Here is a 23,029-nt window from a genome sequence, read left to right as displayed (position 1 = left end):
TTTCTTCCTCTCCCTTTCTTTTCCCCCTCTCTCACGACTTTTTATCTTTTGTTTCTCTCTCTCTTTCTCACCCCTTTTCTCCCACTCTCTGCCTCTTTCACTCTCTTTGTCGCTCTTTTTCTCTTCCTTTGTTGCTCTTTGTCTCTTTCTCCCTCTGTGTCTTTTGAACTTCTTTTGCTCGAACTTCCTTTTTTCCTTTTCTCTTTCTCTCTTCATACCCTTCACGCTTTCTTTTCTCTTTTCTCTCCTTCTTTCTATTTCTCTTTGGATCTTTTCTTTTCCTCCTCTCTCCTTTTCCCTCCCTCTTTCTCTTATTTCTTTCTCTCTCTTTTTCTTTCTCTTTAATCAACTAGTCCGGCCCTCGACAGAATGTTTGTTCTATCGTGTGGCCCCCGAGTTCAAATGAGTTTGACACCCCTGGTCTAATGGATTATCAATCTCCCCAGCAATTAAAAAAATAAAAATGTTTTTCATTGTTTTGATGAGAAATTTTAAATAGTCAAAAGTAAACATTTTGCTGATTTTACATACCATGTAAGATAGATAGTATTTTTCAACAAATGTGTTTTTTACTTTTAAGTGTCATGTCCAGAACAAAGGGATAGACCCAATCGCATAACGTTTCTCACAAGTTTATTGAGATAAAGAGTAAAGGCAGAGCCCGTGATGCAGTGCTCGCTGGATGTGGGAAGCAAGCCCCTCACGCAATTGGATCGTGATCCGAATACGGAAGTGGATTACAGATCGATAGGCGGGACAGGAGAGCTAAAAAGTGGTCAGGATCAAAAACGGGTCGTAAACCGGGACGGGAGAGAAAACGTGGTCGGGATCAAAAACAGGTCGGAGCCGGAGACTAACGGGGAGATCAGAACGGACCGGTGGAAAAACAGGTGGAAAAACGGGACTGGCGGGAGTCAGGGTCGAAATGCTTGCCATGTAACAACAAAGGTTTGCTGACGGACTGACAACCGGCGAGTGAAAGGACTGGGCTTAAAAAGGGAAAGGGAACCAATCAGGTAACCCGTAGCGCCTGGCGCCAAATGAACGGGCACAGGTGATCATGACATTAAGATTAAGATTACCATTCTTAAATATAAAAATTCAATGCTAACTTTTAAATAAGCAAGGTATTTATATGGTCTTAAAATGATCATGACTGTGATCTTTTTTTACTTTAGAAGACAATGATGAACATTTTTGCCTATTTTATCTTTGGCCAAATTTCCAATTACAGAAAAATAGAATCATTTTTCACAGTATTCATTTGAAGTCATATTTTTTTAAAGGGATACTGTAATATTTGACAGCTAAATGTCACTATTTTGTGTAGTGCAACCAAAACAAGTGCTATAAAGCCCAAAGAAAAACAAACTACAGAGACTCAAAATGGCCCACCCGCCCCATTTTATGTAAAGTAAATCCACATTTTTTTCCAAATTTCGAAGAAAAATGCGTGTCCAATGAGTTCATGTACTTTGGCGTATTATTCATATTAAGTTTATTTTTTATGAATTCAGTTGTTGTTTTTATCACTAAAAGGCACTAAATAATACACAATGTCCCTTTAAGAAAATGGGTATTGAAATAAAAACATTTTGCTTTATTCATGTGGTGTTATTGTTTTTTAGTTGGGATTTTCTGTGGGTGTATCGTATGTTTGATGTTACCGGCCCTTTAAGAGAATCAGGAAATTACAGACGCTGCCCTACTTAGGACGATCGTTCGAAGTTGAATTTGTTCGTAAGTTGCTTCAGTGCTATATTTTGTATGTTTTAGGTTCATATAAGTATCTTTAGGGCTTGTTTTAGTAACCTGTATTGTTTTGTCCTAAAAATAAACATTACATAAAATAATTTGCTCTACAAAGATAAAGTTGAGTTTAACTTACTTTTAGAAGATGCGCTTCAAGATGTCCTTCTCCGTGAAAAAAGTGGCCGAAAAAAAGCGTTCCGACTATTTTTTCAACCGCATCAAGCTTTCTTATTCCACTTTCATTTCAAAAAACGGTTCGCCTCTTCTTTACACTTTACACTAACCATATTGAATGGATGCACGAGATATTGAATAACTGTTTTCTCAACCGCATCAAGCTTTCTTATTCCACTTTCATTTCAAAAAACGGTTCGCCTCTTCTTTACACTTTACACCAACCATATTGAATGGATGCGTGAGATATTAAACAATACTGTCAAAGTTCCTAGCACGCTGGAGATACAGTGTAGAATGTTTACACACGAACTAGGAAGAGGAAGCCGGATTTCTTCTTCACGGTGGATGCTGGGTGACATCTCACAGCGCCACCTTATGCCGGTAGCGGCAGAAAGAAGCACTACAGTACTATCCTGTACTCGGAAAAAGATGTGCACAGTACAAAATCTAACTTACAGCAAAGTCCAGATATTTTTCGACTTCCCGAACCAAATGTTCGTATGTACCGTATTTCGTAACTCGAATGTTCGTAAGTAGGGGAGCGTCTGTATATTCAATCAGATGCAAACAAGGAAGTAGAAGCACATGGTAATAGAAAACAAAGAATCCAACAGAGACATCTGCACACACATTTTGCCATCTTTTTCAACATATAGCTGTCTTCAGAGTTTTGATGAGCCCAACGTCTTTAGCGTACTGCTAAAGTATATTCAACATATACCCAGGGCCAGGGTTGGGTAAGGTTACTTTAACTTGATTACTTTCAATTACTTTTGGATTACTCCAATACCAAATATGCTAATAAAAGAAACTAAATATGAATAAAATCACTAAATTTTGTGCAGGCTTGGGGAGTAACGGAATAGATGGAACGGCAAAAATGATGTTGGCAAGCTGTTTGGATTGATTTTCATTTTGTTTCTGTCGTATTTTGTGTTAGTTTTGCTAGAGATCGAAGAGATCAAAGCCAGGAGAGAAAGCTTACCACATGTTGTGAGTCATAATTGTATTCATATTTAGTTTCTTTTGGGCAGCACGGCGGCGCAGTGGTTAGCGCGTGTGCGGCACAGTTCTAAGGTCTTGGGAACCTCCTTTGTGGGTTCAAATCCAGCTACCGGACTTACTGTGCGGAGTTTGTATGTTCTCCCCGTGCTTGCGTGGGTTTCCTCCGGGCACTCCGGTTTCCTCCCACATTCCAAAAACATGCATTTCAGGTGAATTGGCCGGTCCAAATTGTCCCTAGGTGTGAATGAGCGAATGAGTTGTCTGTCCCTGTGTGCCCTGCGATTGGCTGGCAACCAGTTCAGGGTGTCCCCTGCCCACTGCCCGATGATTGCTGGGATGGGCTCCAGCACCCCCGCGACCCTACTGAGGATAAGCGGTGCAGCTAATGAGATGAGATGAGATGAGATTTTGTTTCTTTTGTCTTTTATTAGCATGTTTGGTATTGGAGTAATCCAAAAGTCATTGAAAGTAATCAAGTAACCCTACCCAACCCTGCCCAGGGCAGCACAATTCAATTCAATTTCATTGACAGAAAAATCCACAAATGAATCCAACCGTACCCAGAATGATCATACCTGCGTTGATCAAGACGAGAGCACTGAAGAGCGCCACCTGCTGATCGGTCAGCTTTAAAGCGCACATGCTGTGCGCAAAGTCGAAAACCGCCGCTATCAAATCTCCGCACGCTGCCAGAGAAAATCGTAAAGATGCCATCGAATGAAGCAACGATTTCAGAGGTGCGTTAACATTCAAGCCGCCTCACCCAAAGATTTGAAGATTTCAGTTCCTGCAAATTTGCCATCGAAGAAAACGGTGTCGTTCTCCGTGTTGAAAGACCGACTCATCCTCACCAGGACGACCTCCATGGAACCTAGGAAGGAAGAATAACTTCAAGAGATGCTCTCTGACTTTTTCGTGAAAGGAAAAGTGAGCTCACCGGTCTTGAGAAGGCCGATTTGGTCGTTCTGACTGAGCAGACGGAATCCCGGGATGTGTTTTGCAAATTCCACAACGTACTGCACAGCCTCGGTCAGACGAACGGCGCAGTGCTGCCACATCTCATCTATGGACTAAAGTCAATCAGTTAGATTCATATCAAGTCAACTAACTCGGGTCGGGTTGACTCTCTCAATCTATTATAATTTAGACTAGGCAAAGAGTGTGTATTTACAAATACATTGAGAGATATTAAAGGATTTTTTAATTTTATTTATTTGACTATTGTATATATATATTATATATATACCGCAGCCATATCCCCCTAGTGGGAGGTGGCTAGAGTCATTTCTGACTCTTTTTGGGATAAAGATACAGAGGAGGGGATTCCCAGCCCCCTAGCTCAACCCAACTGAGGTGTTGGGAGTCATTAGGTGACCAAACCCCCCAATTCCAACCCCTAATGCTGAATGCCAAGCAGGGAGGCAACGGGTACCAATGTTTAAGTCTTAGGTATGACTCGGCCGAGGCTTGAACCACAACCTCCCAGTCTCGGGGCGGGCGCCATACCCCCAAGGCCACCGAGCTAAGAAAGAAATAATAGCAAAATATGAAGGAGGTGTGCGAGTGTCTGATCTTGCTAGGGAATACAGCATGGCTAAATCTACGATCAGTAAAATACTATCCAGACAGAAGAGCAGCTTCAGCGACAGACTGCTGTCACTGTCTTGTACCACGGACAGACTGAAGAGATCTTTTCTTCCTCATGCCATGAGGCTCTTTAACTCCACCCGGCGGAGTAAAGGCCCACATTAAACCACACCCCCTACATTGCATATTACCGTACTTTTATTGCAGTGTGTATTTTATGTATCACTATTTAAATACTCTATACAACACGCTACAGTGGGTATTAGCACGTCACATTGGGTATTTGTATATTGTATTCCTTTTGCTTTATTATTGTATTGTTGTCAGCGAAGGGATGCTGCTGGAAATGTGAATTTCCCTGCAGGGATGAATAAAGTATCTATCTATCTATCTATCTATCTATCTATCTATCTATCTATCTATCTATCTATCTATCTATCTATCTATCTATCTATCTATCTATCTATCTATCTATCTATCTATCTATCTATCTATCTATCTATCTATCTATCTATCTATCTACCTTGGTCATATCCCTCAAGATGGGTGACCTGTGTAACCCTGTGGTGAGGGGCCCTCTACCCGTGAGATGTGAGAGAATTCTCCCACCGTGGTCCGCTGCCTGTCGTAAGAGGTGACTAAAGTGGAGGGAGCGAGGGGACTGGGAATCCTCTCCTCTCTATTTCTACTCCCTAAGAGATAGCAAGGCAAAGAAAGGGGGACGGGAGACCGAATGGCCGCAAACCCTCATTATAGGGTCACTAAATGTGAGAGGATATGGAAGTAAAGCGACTGAGTGGAAGAAAGAGGAGATGGGAAGGATGATTATATTTAGCTGGTAATTATTCACTCTTGAGGTCGGTCATACCGATCGTGTCTATGTGTGATTTATCCATTTCGTTATTACGTTTGTGATCTACATTTGGCAGAAAAACGTTAGTAATGATTTAATTGATACATTCAAATCCTAAATTCAAGCAACCAATTTGTTTGATTTAGTTATCCTCTGTTAAAAATGGCTCTTATCAAGGCAGGCAAGTACCACAATTCAGTCCCACTTTTTCTTTTCATCCTGATAGGTTGGTCGTTTTGGTTGTAACATTTCTCAGAATTCACTGTGTGAATATAACTTGTTTTTATATTCCTAAATATAAAAACAATCTTTCACACACACACACACACACACACACACACACACACACACACACACACACACACACACACACACACACACACACACACACACACACACACACACACACACATGAAGTAATGTTTCAATAATCAGTCTAATTGCATCTCTTGTACGTTTATCAGTCTTGTACTCTTTTATTCTGAAGTCGCATTTCCGGTGTATTTTTCTGTTTCCTGTGTGAATAAAGTTAACTACACACACGGGAGGGGCCAGTGCTGCCGAGGTGGTGGCCCGGATGGGCCACCGGACAGTGCTCTCCCGCTTGGGAAATTTATTTACCTTAATGCTTGTTTTTATTTGAGTAATTCTGCCAACATAGAGTTTATATAAGTTTTAACTTTAACAATCCTTAAACAACATTTAGGCTTTTGTGTATAAGGCGTCATTATAGTTTCAAGGAACTGTGAGACGAAGAGGAGAAGTGGTACAGTCTGGAATGTATGTTATTGTATTTTCCTGTTTGGTTGATGGAAAAACAGTACGCAGGTAGCGTTTTCAAGAACAGCCTCGTGAGTGTTTGGTAAATACTTTGCTTTGATATGCTTGGATCTCCTCCCTGCTGAACATTTTCCACCTGAGTGCCTGCAGCTCCTCCGCTCGGTACTGGCAGGTGTCTTTGTTGGAGCGTACAATGCTGTCACACAGCTCATCTATACAAAACAGAAAGAATCAGGCCATTACTTGAAATAGGAGGATAGGTTGTAGACTAGAAAATATTGCTACCAGGCTTCTAGTTTACCAATGTTGCGTAGGGAGTGAAGGTAGGCCCCACGTGAATCTTCTGTAGGACTATAGGGATTAATTGCCATCGGGTCATGTAAAGACTGTCTGCATTCCATTCCTAATGTGGGAATGAGACATTTATGACATTGCCTTTTGGATTCACTACCTAGAAGACAGTAGAGCACTAGGCCTTACCAATGATATCTGGGGGTCCACCGGAGTCTACCCTCAGGTGGCTTCTGGACGAGGGTGAGACGCCAGAGCTTCGGTAGATCAAGTCAGACACTTGAGGCTGGTTGGGGGAGCACAGCCGGTAGGGGTGAAGATCAGAAGAGAAGGACAGCAGCTCAGATTCGCAGTTGAGGCCTGACATCACAGGCTGAAGCTGTGGGGAGCAGCCCTGGTTTTCTTTGACATGGTAGGACAAGCCAGAAAGGGCCGGCACCTGGAGCTGCTGCTGCTGCCGGTGCCGCTCCACCTCAGCGATGAGGGAGTCTCGTTGGCGCTTGGACATCCGACCAAACTTCACAGCTGAAAGGCGTAGACATTAATCCCATGTAAACATCTATGGTTAACTACTGTTATTTTGAAAAATGAGATGACCTAAACCTCAATTGAGAGGGGAGGAGGTATTCTCTAGTGCTACCCAGCATCTTACACTCTTGAGTTCTTCCTCTCTGTAGATAAGCCGCACCCACCACATTTTAAGAGGAAAACCGATTTTGTACTTACACAAGCCGCACCTGTATATAAGCCGCATGCGCCCACATTAAAACATGTAACACAATCACAAAATAAGCCCAAATTGAGTCCCGCGATTGTAACTGAAAATAAATTACACTGTCCAAAAACTACAGCCGGCAAAATGAACAGAAAATGATACCGGTACTTAAGGTTTGATGCAGACCTGCAGAGTCCGGGTACCCGTTGAAACTAATCCAAGGAAAAAAGTCTATATTTCCAAAGGTAAGGGTGGGAAAAATATATATCCACTATTGTCCGCCGCGACAACGGGTCTCACTCACCTTTACCCCACTTCCCGTCAGTCCGCGTTTGCTCCGCCCCTCTTTTTTAATTCGCAAAATATATCAGAATGAGTGTCTCAAATACATTACAAAAATAGACAGTTGCAAATACATATTATACATGGTTACACATATTTACAAAGAAAGACGGTACACCGAGAGAGTTTTCAAAGCTTTAATTATAATATTATAACTTTCATCCCAAACCGTGTCTGTGAAGGGTAGCAAAATGCTACTAGCAACACGCTCGCAACACAGTATACGGGGCTGTATACCGAACTTGCAGAAACCACTGTAAACCGTCCTCATCTTCCTCCTTATAATTGACGTCATCAAAGTCGTCTTCCCCAGTATGGGAAAGAGACTTTGTCATATAGACGTCGTCCCACGCTCCCTTATTCAAAAACACGCTAGCAACACGCTTGCAAAGTGAAGTTTACATGCAGTAGCTGTTTCCTTCTTAATCGGACTGCTCGTTTGCTTTTAGCTTGAAAGTTACGTCATGTGCCTTTCTCTTTGCAATTTGCATGATGAGGATATGTCTACGCTAATTTAATTTGTGCACAAGCTAAGAAGTTGCAGTCTCCCTCGGCACATATATTCCACAGGTCTAAATCTTACCTTTTGTACTCGAGCGCCGCTGGCGGCCGTTAGAAAAATGACATAAATTGGCCGCATCACTGAATAAGCCTCAGGGTTGAAGGTTTGGGAAAAAAGTAGCGGCTTGTAGTCCGCAATTTACGGTATTTTGGTCACTCACTTTCGCACTCTATTTTCCTCCTCACAGTGGTTGTCCCTTGTCTTGATTTCTCTGCTGTTTTTCCTCCTATCACATCTTGTCCATTACCCCTGTTACAGCGCTCTTGACTACCCACTGCACCAAACCCCTGTCTGACCTCTCAGACTACGAGATTACCTGATAAACTTTTGGTCTGTCTACTTGGCTGCTTGGATTAATTGGATCCCTGAATCCTTACGCCTGTGTACCTGGTAATGCGTGTTTGCCTCTGGTGTTTTGGACACTGTTGCCTCGCCGCCTGTCTGTCCTAGAGATGAACACTGGGGACAACGGTTTGACTGTACTAACCTGTGCTTCTGTATTGTGCTTTCGCACCATCCCGAGAAGGTTCCTGACAATCAATTAATAGGCTCACCGTCTCTGCTCATGCCCAGGGCCAAACACTTCTGTAGACGGCAGTGTTGACAGCGATTGCGACTGGACCGGTCGATGGGGCAGTTGCTCTGCCTGGAACAGGAGTAGGACACGGTGGGCAGCTGGCTGCGCCGGAAAAATCCCTGAAGCGGGAACAGTCACAAAGGAGAAGTGGTAAGCGTTTAGCATTGTTAACTCTCATTTGGGGTGGACTCTTCTTGTCTATCTGTAGTGCATTCAGGGTTTTTGCAGGATATTGTATTTGATTTTTGCATTTTGTTATGATGCCGACTTGTGCAAAAATTCATAAAAAAAACGTAAATTATCATATATAATAACGGTTTTTGATTTAACTATGGTTTGTCACATTTTTAAAGAAGCGTATGTAAAATTAGAAGAAAGAAAATACAAATACACAAAGAGTGGAATATTGAGGGTTGTTTTATTTAATTTTTAAATTTTGGTATCAAATGCACATTAGGGATGTGACATGCAGTCAGAGGAGGCTGTGCCTCACCTGTCATTATGGAAATCTAAAATTAAAAATACATTCAATTGTTTTATCTACTCCGGGTTTTAATTTATTTCTCAATTAACTCCACAAATTTGGGATTTCCTTTTTCAAAATTGCAAAACTTTTACATTGTATTATGAATATTACTCATACAACAAGTATGCAAAGTTGTCATTTCCAGCATGGTCGCCATGACAACCAGCTGGCCCCGCCCCTTGGCACCGGCTGTAACAGATTGTCTAAATTGCGTGTGTGCTTCTTAAGGGCGGGTTTTGGGGACTGCCGGTTGCTGGATCATTGCATTAGTCTGTTCTGTTTTGCTCTGTTCTGTTTTGTTTGACTCGAGGAAGACCTGTCATTCCCGTTTGTCTGAGTTAGTAACTTTAAGCCTGTTTGTGAGTATTACCCAGTCTGAATTTCTGATTGCCTCTAAGTCTGTTTTTGTTTTGTTTTTGTCCCTGCGTGTTGGACAACTTTTATTTTCTAAATAAAAGTAACTGATCGTTACGCAAATGAGTTCACCCTTCCTGCCTCCCGGTCCGGTTCCTTGACACAAAGTTTTACTGTGGTGAGCATCTGCAGATGCAGAGTGAGGCACACAATTGCACTTCTCTTGCCTCAGCAGAGGGCGACAGTGAGACAATTTTATACATATATATCTATATCTCTACATCTATATATCTACATATCTATCTATATCTATATCAATATATATATATATATATATATATATATATATATATATATATTAAAATTGTTTTAATTTATTTATTTTTTAAACTTGAAATGAATACTTTTTCTGCTAGTTTAAGGTTTCTCGAAACAACTACAGTGAATATAGGCAACAATATTAAGATTTAATTTTTGAAAGGTACATTGCGGTTGTTATTTGTAGCAATATGCACAAGTAAAGATGTCAGTTTTCTGTCATACGATCACATTCCAAAAAACTATCTGTACTCTTGCAAGACGTTTCTGTCATTTAGTACAAAATGTCATGGTTCAGCTCCTGCAGTCCCTCCCTTTCTCCAAGAGATGGCAGCATTCCCCCATTTCCCAGTCTCCCTCTAAACTCCCCTGTCAATGTGCTCCCAATGAGTTAATTCGCCAACCTCTGCCGTAAATACTCCAGCCTTCCAATGTACTTTGAACACTGCTCAAGATATTCCCAAACCAAGAAAACAAGCTTCTCTTTGTAAGAATTTCTTCACCAATCCCTTTTTTATCCCAAGACCTTCTTCCCCAAGCATTTTCTTCAAGGTACTCCCAAATTTTATTTCAAGACTTTCGTCACACTCCAACACCACCCTCTGAAGATTCTGTCAGGACCAGAATGGAAACAGGACCCACTTGCGTTACGTTTCTCTCAGATTTATTGGAAGAAAGGAAAGAAGAAAGTTGTAAGAAAGTTGCACCCAGGATCCAGTGATCGCTGTGCGCGGGAAGCAGGTCGCTCTGAACGCGGAAGTGGGACTTCCGTGGGGAGCGATGGCGGTGTCGGGAATGGAAAACGAGTCAGTAGCCGGGACTGCAGAGCAAAAAAAGTGGTCGGGATCGGAAACGGGTTGAAAGCCAGAAGAGGAGAGTAGACGTGGTCAGGATTAAAAAAACGTATCGAAGCCAGGAAAACAGACGGGAGGAAAAACAGGTGGGAGTCAGGGTCAAAAAAGCTTGTACACCAGACCTGGGCACTCCGGTCCTGGAGGGCCGTATGTTCTGCATGATTTTTGAGGTTTCTCTGATCCAATACAGGTGATTCCAATCGCCAGTATCGTTAACGAGCACTTGCTAGCTTGCTAACGAGGTTATAATTTGTATCACCTGAGTTAAAGAAGAGCAAACTTCAAAATCTGGCAGGACGTATGGCCCTCCAGGACCGGAGTGCCCAGGTCTGTTGTACACTGAGGTTCGCAGACGGACTGACAACAGGTGACAGATAGACGTGGGTTTAAATACTGACAGGGAGCCAATCAGAGGCCGAGGCAGTTGGCGCCAAAGGAGCATCGGTAATCATGACAGTTTCGCCCTCAAGCTTCTTCTCTTTAGCAGTCCCGGTTCCACTCTCCCTTATCATAAGTGAATTCCAATTTTGTTTATGTCCTGCATTTGGGTCTGTCCAACGTCACGTGACAAAAAAATGCAGATTCTCACGTAGAGTGAACTTGAATGTATACTAACTCCCCTAATGCGTGTGCGTGTTTATGCAGTACACAACAGTTTTCTTACCTTGCAGCCTTCACATGTAATGACTCCATAATGCACTCCAGAGGACTTATCACCGCAGATCTTGCAAGGGATAACTTCGATTTGAGCTGCACAAACAAAAAAGGTTTACTTATATATGGTAGCATGTTAACCAATATGATCTCATGAGTATTCCGTACAATATCAAGAAATATTCCGGTCCTATGATAAAAGGAAGAAAAGACTAACAATAAAAGAATTATAGATAGATAGATAGATAGATAGATACTTTATTCATCCCCGTAGGGAAATTCACACTTCCAGCAGTCTACCCCGTTGTTTATTAACATATTAACATGATGCCCTAGGGGTGCTTGTAGCGGAGTGGATGACGTCACGCTAGTCCAAAAGTTCGACATCCCTGCGGCAGATGGAAATCTTTTCTTTGTGAAAATCCAGGGATACACCACCTTGTGTTAGCAAGTGCGCCTCCTCTCCGATTCCCCCCGGCTTTCGTTTCTCTGTATAGCGGCGTTGAAGCCGGATAGCTCCGGGTGGCTACACGTTAGCGTCCGGAATGCTAAACGTGAGCCACGTTTCCGCAAAACACAGCAACTACGCTCCCTGTGCGCTTCGATGTTTTCCACCAGCACTCGATGATCTTATTTGGTTGTGAGTTCGCATTTACCATGATTACGGATGGTACTGACGACTTATAACGCCGCTAGCCGCTTAGCTAGCTTCTTCCACGATAGGCCCCTTCATCACGCCGGCACCAGATTTCTTCAGGGCAAGGAGTTGATTCCTTGAACAAACGCATTTTTGTGCGCTAAAACCCATGTCCATAGGATAGAAGTAATCCATAGTGTAGTTGTCAAAACGGGAAGAAAAACACCGAACATAGGAGCAGACAATAAAACAATAAGGCAGCTGCTGGAAAAGGCAGCCGCTCGTGGCAGCGCCGCTTTGATCTAGGACTAGGTCTTAGTATAATTTGAATAGGATACAGAAACCTTAGAATATAACCAGCTTGTGTATTTATGAAAGAAAGCAATTGAAACTGAAAGGACATGAATATGGATATGATCATTTAACATGCTACTACATTAGCTATATACATATGAATGTCATGATTACTGATGCGAGGCACCTGTGGCCTCAAACACTGATTGGCTCCCTGTCCCTATTCAAACCACCTGGTGTCAGTCTGCCTGCGAACCTCAGTTCACGCTAGGCAAGCTTTTCGACCCTGACTCACCCTGCTTCGACCCATTTTCTGATCTCGACCACATTTATGCTCTCCTGTCCCGGCTACTGACATGTTTTTTCCGCTCCCGACACCGCCGTTGCTCACCACGGAAATACCACATCCGCGTCTGAGCAACCTGCTCCCCGCGACCTGCGATCTCCGGATCGTGTGTGCAATCCTTTCCCTTCTTACCAATAAAACTGAGAGAAACGTACGCAAGTGGGTCCTGTCTCTGTTCTGGTCTTGACAAAAGTACGTTTATTTTTCAAAAATTTTAGGTAAAGGAATGTTCTTCGTGTTTTAACAATGTATTATAATAAGGAAATCCTGTATAAAGACGGCTTTGATATTTGATTAATAATAATTTGTTAAACTGGAAATTGGGTAAGTTTGAAGATTAAAATGACAAAGAAATCACGTCAAATTTTATTCGAAAAAGGTCTGTCTTGGATTAGACTAGATTAGATTCAATTATTCTAATGGTAAATAATTTAGGTATTTTAAGTACTATTTTTTTAAATGTTTTATCTTTACTTACTGTTTCAGGTGTAGTACCTTTAACTTGTTGTTCTCATAACTTTGTTAAAAAATGGGAACACAACACAGTTTAACAAATTTTTTGGGGTGGTTTTGGCCCAAAATGACCCAATTGTTTGGGTTATTTTAAACAAGATAACTCAGACTGGTTAGTGTAAAATGAACCATTTTGTGCAGTGTTATTTTAAACAAAATTCTCAAAAACATTACTCAATTTTGTTTCTTTAGAACATTCCATTTTTAATATGAATATTCGTTACTTTGGGCTACATTGAACCCGTTACTTAAATTCCCTCCACGTGCCTGTCTGTCTCTGCTAATAAGCATTTATTTTGTTAGCGATCTTGTTTCTTATATTTAAATTTGACAAGTGACCCAAACACCCACCTTTTTTTAAACGGTACTCTATGGGCAGCGTATATAGCTGTAGCCACACACACACACACACACACACTCATACACACACGCATGTATTTATATATACCCAAATAAACTGAGTACTGTACACAGATTTACAATCACACAGACTTGTAATTTATTGTTGATCGGATGGAAAGTCTATTCCCACTTTCTGAAGAGACAATGCACTTCCCCTGCACATCAAAAGATGCAAAACTGCTTTAGTTACCATCAAAGTACAACTGTTATATAAGTCGGTGAGCAACGCTTGAAACAACAGTGAGCAACCATAATCCCAAGTGTGGCAAGATAATTCATTATCAAACATGTCCAAAACTTGACGTCAATTAACATTTTGCTGAGTTTCCGGCAATGCAAAATTATTTTTCTCTTTTGAATGAATTGACTCATGTACTATTGCAAAGGTTGTACGGCCTACAAACGTCGTTTGTTCTTACAATTCTTTCACAAGATATCCATTTCTTTTTATTTCCTGACATATTTTGTCGCATAATATTAACATTTTTGGGAGCTTATTTAGTCGGTTGTAAGATACAGAACTGTACTTAATCACATTTTTTTGCGGAAGTGCAATGTTGGCAACAAGATTGACTTGCTATAATTGGAAATTATTTGAATGCAACACAAACTTTTTCTTCTTTTTTCCGTGTTTTTTTTTCTACTTTTTTAAAAATTCCTTTAAAAAAAGTCTCATTGTGTTTACTTTTTTCTTTTTGTTCTCTATTTACTTTTTTCCTACATTTCTTTCTTTTATTTTTTTCTGGCTTTTTTCTAAATTTTTCCTTCTTTTTTCTCTTCCTTTTGTTTCTTTTTTCTCAGCTTTTCACTACTTTTTTTTCTTTTTTTGATGTATTCCCCCATTCCTTTAAGTCATTTTGTGCATATTTTTACACAATATTTGGTCATTTTGGGATTAAAGAAGCAAAAACAACCTGAAGAGCCGTTTAGGACCCGAAAGAGCCGGTTCCTTTTAGTGAGCCGAGCCGAAGAAGCCGGTTCTCGACAAAATCTACTGACTTTACTTTTCAACTTCGTTCAACATTGACTTCAAAATACCGCATTTAGGACACAACGTCAGGGGAACCCGTGTATTTTTACCTTCATGCACTGTAACTTTGACTTAAGTCGCTTCTTAGTTAGTAATTTTGAGCCCTCATTTTTATATATATAAATATATAAATAAATATATAAATCTATATATTCATCCGGTTTTAATCATCACAGTTTATTGGTAATACAAAGCAGTTATCACTTCAGATTTTTCAGTTCACAAAAATATTGTACATTATACAAAATAATATTGCTGAAATATTAGTCTGTATATTCATGCAGTTTTAATCACTTCAGTTTTTCAGTTCATATATTCTTCGTGGTCTGCTGTCCCGCCACAGTTGTAATGCCTTCTCAAGGTCCAATTGCAGCAACGGAATTTCCATAGCTAATTTGTGGTTTTCATGTCGTTGTGCCGATCCAATGCGCTTTTCTGAAAGTTCGTATTGCGAAATGATTTATGCAATCCAGTTTTTTTGTCATGCTGGGTGCATGCATCACAGAACATGTAGCCTTCATTATCATCCTCCTCATAGCGTAACCAGGAATATAATGGAGTCCATTTTGGCAGAAAAGTTCTTTTCTTGTTAGGAGTATTTTTTTGTTTATTATCTTTCGTCGAATCGTTCGCTTCAACACACGTGTTTTCCTTGCCTTCGCGGTCTCCTGAAGAATATCTCCGCTGTTTTTTCGTGCCAGAATTATTGCCGTCGTTGCCACTTTCTTTATTATGTTTCGACTTATTGCCGACACTGAAGAAATTACCAATTTTTTATTGATTTGCACCTAATACCAACTGTTTTTTCGGAGGCATACTTCTCTTTCACTCGACAACCGCCACAACAATGACGTCATCTCGAAGCAACGAGATCTCGTTTGGCGAGATCGGCGCGAGACCAAAACAACAATGGCGGATCTGCCTGACGAAAAGTTTGGAGTGCGGTAAATCTTAGTTTAAAAAAAACAGTAATCGGGTAATAATGACAATTTGGTGTCAAAAAAGTTGCTTCCGGGGGACGCACGTTGATTTGACACAATGCGTCCCCAGCAAAAATGACAAACGAGAACACCGTAAAAGTGAGGAAATTGCAACCCTATACAAATCTCGCGTGCAGGTTAGTTTTGTACAAAAGAAAAGAGGCAACAAGTGCGAGGAGGTGCGAAACCTCAAAAGTCTTTTCAAGTGGTTGACTTGATTCTCGAATAAGCTCTTTCTCGGCCCGATCCTTCTCTGTCTCGCTCATAGAGGAAACGGCTGCCAGTAATGATCTTTCGCCATTGTTACCAGTAATGCGACTGACCTCAATGAGATATTTTCCAACTGAGTCATTTCAGTTGCTATCCGCCCCCCAAAAATCTATTGAGAAGCATAAATTCAATTTGTTTTTGCAACACCGGGTATGTTTAAGTGTGTTCAATAAATGTTTATCCTGGTTGGCCCACGACCTTAAGTGTGTTTTGAATTTTGGCCCCATGTGCAATTGAGCTTGACATCCCTGATGTAAATCTATGTAAACACGTTCAATAATCTGATCGTAGTCACAAAGTGAGTATTCCGATTGCAATGGTGAAGTTGGTCCAGTGTTTTCCAACCTTTTTTGAGCTGAGGCATACTTTTTCCTTTAAATGTCTAAAATATTTGGAAAATAAATTACTGGCACCAGTTTTATTTTTTTCCAAGCTTTATGTCACGACCAGAACTGAATCAGGACCCAAATGCGTAGCGTTAACCACAAGTTTATTAACCACAAGTTTATTAACCACAAGTTTATTGAATGGAAAGAGGAAGGGCAGCGCCCGCGATCCGGTGCTCGCTGGACGCGGGAAGCAAGTCGCTCTCGCAATTTGATCGTGATCCGAATACGGTAGTGGATCTTCCGGAGCGGGAGATGGCGGTGTCAGGGACGGGAAAAACAGGTCGATAGCCGGGACAGGAGAGCAAAAACGTGATTGGGATCAAAAACGGGTCGTAAGCCGGGACACGAACGAGACGGAGACTCCGGTAAAAACAGGGGTTGGGGACTATGCGCTACAATAACAGCCAAATCATTGACACACACTGCTCACTCGTTATAGAGTTTCTAGCAGTATCGTGTAGACCCTTCTATCTACCGAAAGAGCTAACTGTGGTCATTGTGCTTGCTGTTTACGTTCCACCGGATGCTAACGTTAGCATAGCGCTAAATCTCCTGCCCGCTGCTATCAATAAACAGCAGCTTGCACACCCCAACGGAGCTTTTATCGTCGCCTGCGACTTTAATAGGGCATGTTTAAGGACTCTACTTCCCAAATCCATTCAACACGTGGACTGAGCAATTAGGGAAAAAAACACTGGACCGTGTGTACAGTAATATCAAACATCTAGTTGGATCCGTCCATCTCTGTCTGTCCCTCACGCCCTCATACAACCCCCCCCCTCCGGAGGAAAACAAAGTCTATACAACAAGGACAGTACAAACATCTTCTTTGTTCCTTTATCTCTTTGTTTTCCTTATATCCTCACTATAAAATGTGAAACTGGAGTGCCACGTCCAATTTTGTTGTCACAATATATCCCATGTTGTAACAATGACAATAAAGGTATATTCTATTCTAGTCTAGAGCAGACGTGGTCTGGATCGAAAACAAACGGGCAGATAAGGAACGGACAGGTGGAAAAACGAGTGCAAAAACGGGACAGGCGGGAGTCAGGGTCAAAATGCTTGCCTTGTAACAACAGAGGTTCGCTGACAGACTGACAACCGGAGAGTGACAGGACTGGGCTTAAAAAGTGACAGGGAACCAATCAGGTAGCCCGCAGGGTTTGTAGTCACCGTGGCTTAGGAAGTACCAGTGCTACAGGTTATCCATTTTGGTTGGTAATCTTGCTGTAATTTGGGATTTTACTATTATTTAACCTGTTTTTCAAGTTTTACTATATTTTCTAGAAAAATAAAAGTATGTATGTATTTAAATCAAGCAAAGTTTTCTGATGTGTTTGTTTAAATTTCCGCCTACTTCCTTCTTCACTGAAGTCACTTATTGATTGGCTACATTCTGATTCACAATATAATTCACGAAATAGTATTGCCAAATAAAGAAATCTAATTTTTTTATCCATGGTAAACATTGCGCTCTTAAAAAATGTAATATAGAGGATACTCGGATCTTGACTGATACTACATACCGATAATATTACTGAAGACAATTTGTCTTCCCTTTTCAAAAGAAAATAACTGGAAGAAATCCCAAATATGTAACTTTAAATTGCGTGGAATTAATCGCACAAGCGCATTTTAAAATTAATTGATCAAACTTAATCGTACTTTGGATCTATTTGCCAAAACAAAGAACTTTAAGCATGGAAAGTGCAGAATAGCCAAAGAAAGGAAAAGTGGTCTCCATCAACGACTTTTAGGCATTACGACTGCTTTTTAGCACTTTGTCGACCTCAAAACAACAGGAAACCCACTACAGCCCGCAACGTTTGGCTGTTCACACATTAACAATCACACACCACAGAAGCGAAGGTGTTCAAATAATTTTGCATTAAGGCGGAGTACTGATTTTTTTTTTGCAGGAGCTGATAAACAAGATTTTATCGCAAGTCAGTCAAATAGACCATGAATACATGTACAAGAGAGAGAGAGAGAGAGGGAGAGAGAGAGATACTGTATATACAAAGATATATTGATATATATATATATATATATATATATATATATATATATATATATATATATATATATATATATATATATGCAGTGAATAAAATAAGTAGTTGAACACCCTGCTATTTTGCTATTTCTCCCACCTATGGAGGGGTCTGAAATTTCCATAATAAGTGCATGTGCTGTGAGAGGGATAAACTAAAAAGAAAAATCCAGAAAACACAATGCATGATTTTTTAACAATTTATTTGTGTGATATAGCTGCAAATAATTATTTGAACACCTGAGAAAATGAATGTTAATATTTGGTACAGTAGCCATTGTTGGCTATGACAGAGGTCAAACACTTCCTGTAGTTTTTCACCAGGTTTGCACACACTGCAGGAGGGATCTTGGCTCATTCCTCCACACAGATCTTCTCCAGGTCAGTCAGGTTTCTGGGCTGTGGCTCAGAAACACGGAGTTTGAGCTCCCTCCGAAGATTCTCAATTGGGTTCAGGTCTGGAGACTGGCTGGGCCATGCTAGAACCTTGATATGCTTCTTACGAAGTCACTCCTTGGTTGGCTGTGTGCTTTGGGTCGTTGTTGTGTTAGAAGACACAGCCACGACCCATCTTCAATGTTCTGACCGAGGGAAGGAGGTTGTTCCCCAAAATTTCACAATACACGGCCCCATTCATCCTCTCTTTAATGCAGTGCACTCGTCCTGTTTCATGTACAGAAAAACACCCCCAAAGCATGATGCTACCATTAATATACTTCAACGCAGGGATGGTGTTCTTCGGATTGTACTCTTCATTCTTCTTCCTCCGAACACGCTTCGTGGAATTATGACCAAAAAGTTCTATTTTGGTCTCATCTGACCACAAAACTTTTTCCCCTGACTCCTCTGTATCATCCAAATGGTCATATGCAAACTTAAGACGGTGTCATGATTACTGATGCGAGGCACCTGAGTCGGTTCCTTTGGCGCCAACGGCCTCGGACGCTGGTTGGCTGCTTATCTATTTTTAAACCCGCGTCTTCCTGTTGTCAGTCCGTCTGCGAACCTCAGCCCACGCTAGGCTAGCCTGGGTGCAAGCCTTTTCCTCCTTCTAAATAAAGCTGAGAAAACGAACGCAAGTGGGTCCTGTCTCCGTTTTTGGTCTCTGACAAACGGCCCTTGACATGTGCTAGTTTAGCAGGGGAACCTTTTGTCTCATGCATGATTTTAAATCATGATGTCTTAGTGCACTACTACCTACAGTAACCTTGAAAACAGTGGTCCCAGCTCTTTTCAGGTCATGGACCAACTTCTGTCGCTGAATTTCCCGGCTGATTCCTCACTTTTCTAAGAATCATTGAGACCCCAAAAGGTGATATCTTACATGGGGCTCCACTCCGAATGAAATTGACCGTCATGTTTAGCTTCTTTCATTTTCTAATGATTGCTCCAACAGTGGACCTTTTTTCACCAAGCTTCTTGGCAATTGTTCCGTAGCCCTTTCCAGCCTTGTGGAGGCTTACAATTTTGTCTCTGGTGTCTTTGGACAGCTCTTTGGTCTCTGCCATGTTACAAGTTAAAGTCTTACTGATCGTATGGGGTGGACAGGTGTCTTTATGCAGCTTACGACCTCAAACAGGTGCATCTTATTGAGGATTATACATGGAGTGCAGGTGGACTTCTAATGGGAGGTCTAACAGGTCTTTCAGGATCAGAATTCCAGATGATACACAGGTGTACAAATACTCATTTGCAGCTGTATCACACAAATTGTTAAAAAAATCATGCATTTTGATTTCTGGATTTTTCTTTTTAGTTTATCTCTCTCACAGTGGACATGCACCTACAATGAAAATGTCAGACCCCTCCATGATTTCTAAGTGGGAGAAATAGCAAAATAGCTGTTTTTTTTCACTGTATATTCATTTATCTTAGGCAATGGGCTCTTTTTTTCGTAAAAGTTAATATACAAAAAAGGAACCGACAATCTAGACGATATCACATCTTTTGCTAAAACTATCTGAGGTTTGCGTGTATGTGCATGCATGGGGGCGGGTGGGCGCCTATTGGGTTAAGCGGATGAAAGATCCGCTTCAGACAAAAATTGCCCGTCAGCAGTCTGCGCTATACACTGAAAATGGACAAAAAAACCTCAATTTTCCTGTGACGGAAGCTAAGAAAAAGTAAAGAAATACACCCACGCACACTTGTAATATTCACTGTACATAATACTAAAATAGCAAAATAGAGTTTTGCCCTCAAGTAAATTCATTTAAGGACCAGTTTTTAAGCAATTTTTCAGCAGTAAAAGAGTAGGAAATAATAAAAACATGTAAATATCATGCATAAACAAGAGGTTTACTTTTATTTGTTTTTCTTCAATTCATATAACTGTCTGCCTATAGCAGGCACAAATCAAAGTTTGTGTATTTTGTGGATAGCTTTAAAAAAAACTACATTTTCCCTTACTATATCAAGTATTATCTCATGTTGTATTGGACGCAAAAGTACTGTTATTTTGTAAGAACATTGATTTCCAAAAATGATATTTTAGTGCTCTCTACTTTAAAGGCTTTGTGGAATTTACCTTATTCATTTGTGTATAAAACACACTTATGTCATGGTTGCCATGGCGCCCAATTGGCCCAGCCCGTGTGGCGCCAGCTGCAGCTTGTTGACAGATTGGCTCCCTGTCAGTATTTAAACTCTGTCCTGTCAGTCCCCTTTTGTCGGTCCGTCTGCGAATCTCTGTTTTTACAAGGCAAGCCCCTCTTGCCTATCCCGTGTTTTTGCTCCTGTTTGTCTCCTGCCACGATCTGTTTGATTTCAACCACGTCTGTTCTCCCGTCCGAAATAACGACCCGTTTTTGATCTTGACCACGTCTACTCGCCTCTCCTGGCTTTCGACTTGTTTCCGATCCCGATCACGTTTTTGCTCTTCTATCCCGGCTACTGACCCGTTTTTTTCCGTTCCCGACACCGCCATCGCTCGCCACGGAAATACCACTTCCGCATCTGAGCAACCTGACCCCCGCGACCAGCTATCTCCGGATCGTGTGTGCAATCCTTTGCCTTCTTCCCAATAAAACTGTGAGTAACGTTACGCGAGTGGGTCCTGTTTCCGTTCTGGTCTTGACAACTTATCCCATACAAGTGTGCATATACACTCACAACTTTTGATTAAAAAGCGGTAAAAATGCTTTGTTTCACTTTTTCTCATCTCAAACTAATCAATGTAAGCGACAAACACTGTTCCATTTTTGCAACCATGATTAAAACAATTTATTGACAACGTTCCCGATCAACACAATACCCACACAAAATTTCAAATGTATGTATTTAACGTCCTTCAAAGTTGGATTCATAATGAGTTACACAAAAGGGTTGTTTCCCTTGTAGTACTTTTTCACTTTTATTTATATATTTTAGGACGACTTTTTTGTTTTATCCGTTCTCTAACATTCATCTCTGGTACTGTGACTAAAAATCTTGTGATAATGAGATAAAATCGAATGCCTTTTTGCATGTCATCTACAGGGTTGGGTAGGGTTACTTTAACTGGATTACTTTCAAGTATTTTTGGATTACTCCAATACCAAGTATGCTAATAAAAGACAAAAGAAACTAAATATGAATAAAATTATGACTCACAAAACGTGGTAAGCTTTCTCTCCTGGCTTTGATCTCTTTGATCTCTGGCAAAACTAACATAAAATGCGACAGAAACAAAATAAAAATAAATCCAAACAGCTTGCCAACATCATTTTTGCCGTTCCATGGATTCCGTTACTCCCCAAGCCTGCACAAAATGTAGTCATTTTATTCATATTTAGTTTCTTTTGTCTTTTATTAGCATAGTTGGTTTTGGAGTAATCCAAAAGTAATTGAAAGTAATCCAGTTAAAGTAACCCTACCCAACACTGGTCATCTACAGATATCACTAGCGTTCAAGTGGTAATGCTTCGGCGCTATCACCGTCACAACCCGTGTTCGATTCTTGATCAATCGTTGCATAGATATGGTAATATACAAATAAATACATTATTTGGTCTTAATTCGGGGATAGTGGAACATAAGCTTTTGTGTTTTTATGTAGGAATTGCCTTTTAAGATTTCTTTCATGCAAAAAAAGAAGAATAATTGACATTTTGCTATCAATGTTGTATTGAGAAAAACAGCAATTGTAATTTATGACATTTTTTTCGGTTCTTTTCCTAAGATTCCTATTTTCTGATGAACCCAGCGCTACCTCGTAAATATGCTTGCCTATTTATCCCAACGTGCTTTATTTTTTTACGTTATTTTTCTCTTTTAAGTCTTTTATACACATTTATCCTGGAGTGCCAATCATCCTGTTGTAGAGAATGTTTGGTATTCTGTTATCAATGACAGCAAAGATTTGTAATTCTGACATAACTTTTGCAATAGATAAGAACATAAGATCCGGTCTGATCTTCAACTCTGCTTTGAAGGGAAGTTGGTTGTAATAATATAAATCGGTCGGACTCTTTGTTTATCATTTTCTTTTTTGGGGGGGGGGAAACTGTGTCACCTGCCTGACGGCACTTTGATGCGAAAACTTTGATAAAGACGCTGCTGCTCAACTGAGGAAAGCCTTTCAGATCAACGAGCTACACTAATGTAGGAATCCCCCGATTCACAATTTCATTTCTCTTTGGATTGTCTGTGAGCATTGTGATGTGATATTTGATGTCCTTCTCATTTTTTAGTATTTGCACCATTGTGAACCGATCACCATTTCTTCGGCGATCTGTATCTATCTATCCATCAAAGTAGTAAAAAACAAAAAAAAATGTGACCGTGG

General features: G+C 40.7%; 1 protein-coding gene across 2 annotated transcripts in view; it reads right to left on the bottom strand.

The window, feature by feature from the left end:
• rorc (RAR-related orphan receptor C) overlaps window positions 1-23,029 on the bottom strand; it is a 57,534-nt gene that overhangs the window by 4,266 nt on the left and 30,239 nt on the right. For both annotated transcript variants that reach the window (XM_088327341.1, XM_088327342.1), the window contains exons 4-11: window positions 11,358-11,443; window positions 8,619-8,760; window positions 6,635-6,970; window positions 6,456-6,557; window positions 6,245-6,366; window positions 3,872-4,004; window positions 3,698-3,805; window positions 3,510-3,620 (exon numbers count right to left, since the gene is read on the bottom strand). In XM_088327341.1, the coding sequence (XP_088183467.1) occupies window positions 3,510-3,620; window positions 3,698-3,805; window positions 3,872-4,004; window positions 6,245-6,366; window positions 6,456-6,557; window positions 6,635-6,970; window positions 8,619-8,760; window positions 11,358-11,443 (1,140 nt within the window). The remainder of the gene's footprint in view (window positions 1-3,509; window positions 3,621-3,697; window positions 3,806-3,871; window positions 4,005-6,244; window positions 6,367-6,455; window positions 6,558-6,634; window positions 6,971-8,618; window positions 8,761-11,357; window positions 11,444-23,029) is intronic.

This window comes from Urocampus carinirostris, chromosome 2 (genome assembly GCF_059441175.1).
Source record: "Urocampus carinirostris isolate Australia breed hairy pipefish chromosome 2, RoL_Ucar_1.0, whole genome shotgun sequence".
NCBI lineage: Eukaryota > Metazoa > Chordata > Actinopteri > Syngnathiformes > Syngnathidae > Urocampus > Urocampus carinirostris.
The sequence above is the reverse complement of the archived record's forward strand: the minus strand, read 5'-3'. Positions and strand labels throughout refer to the sequence as shown.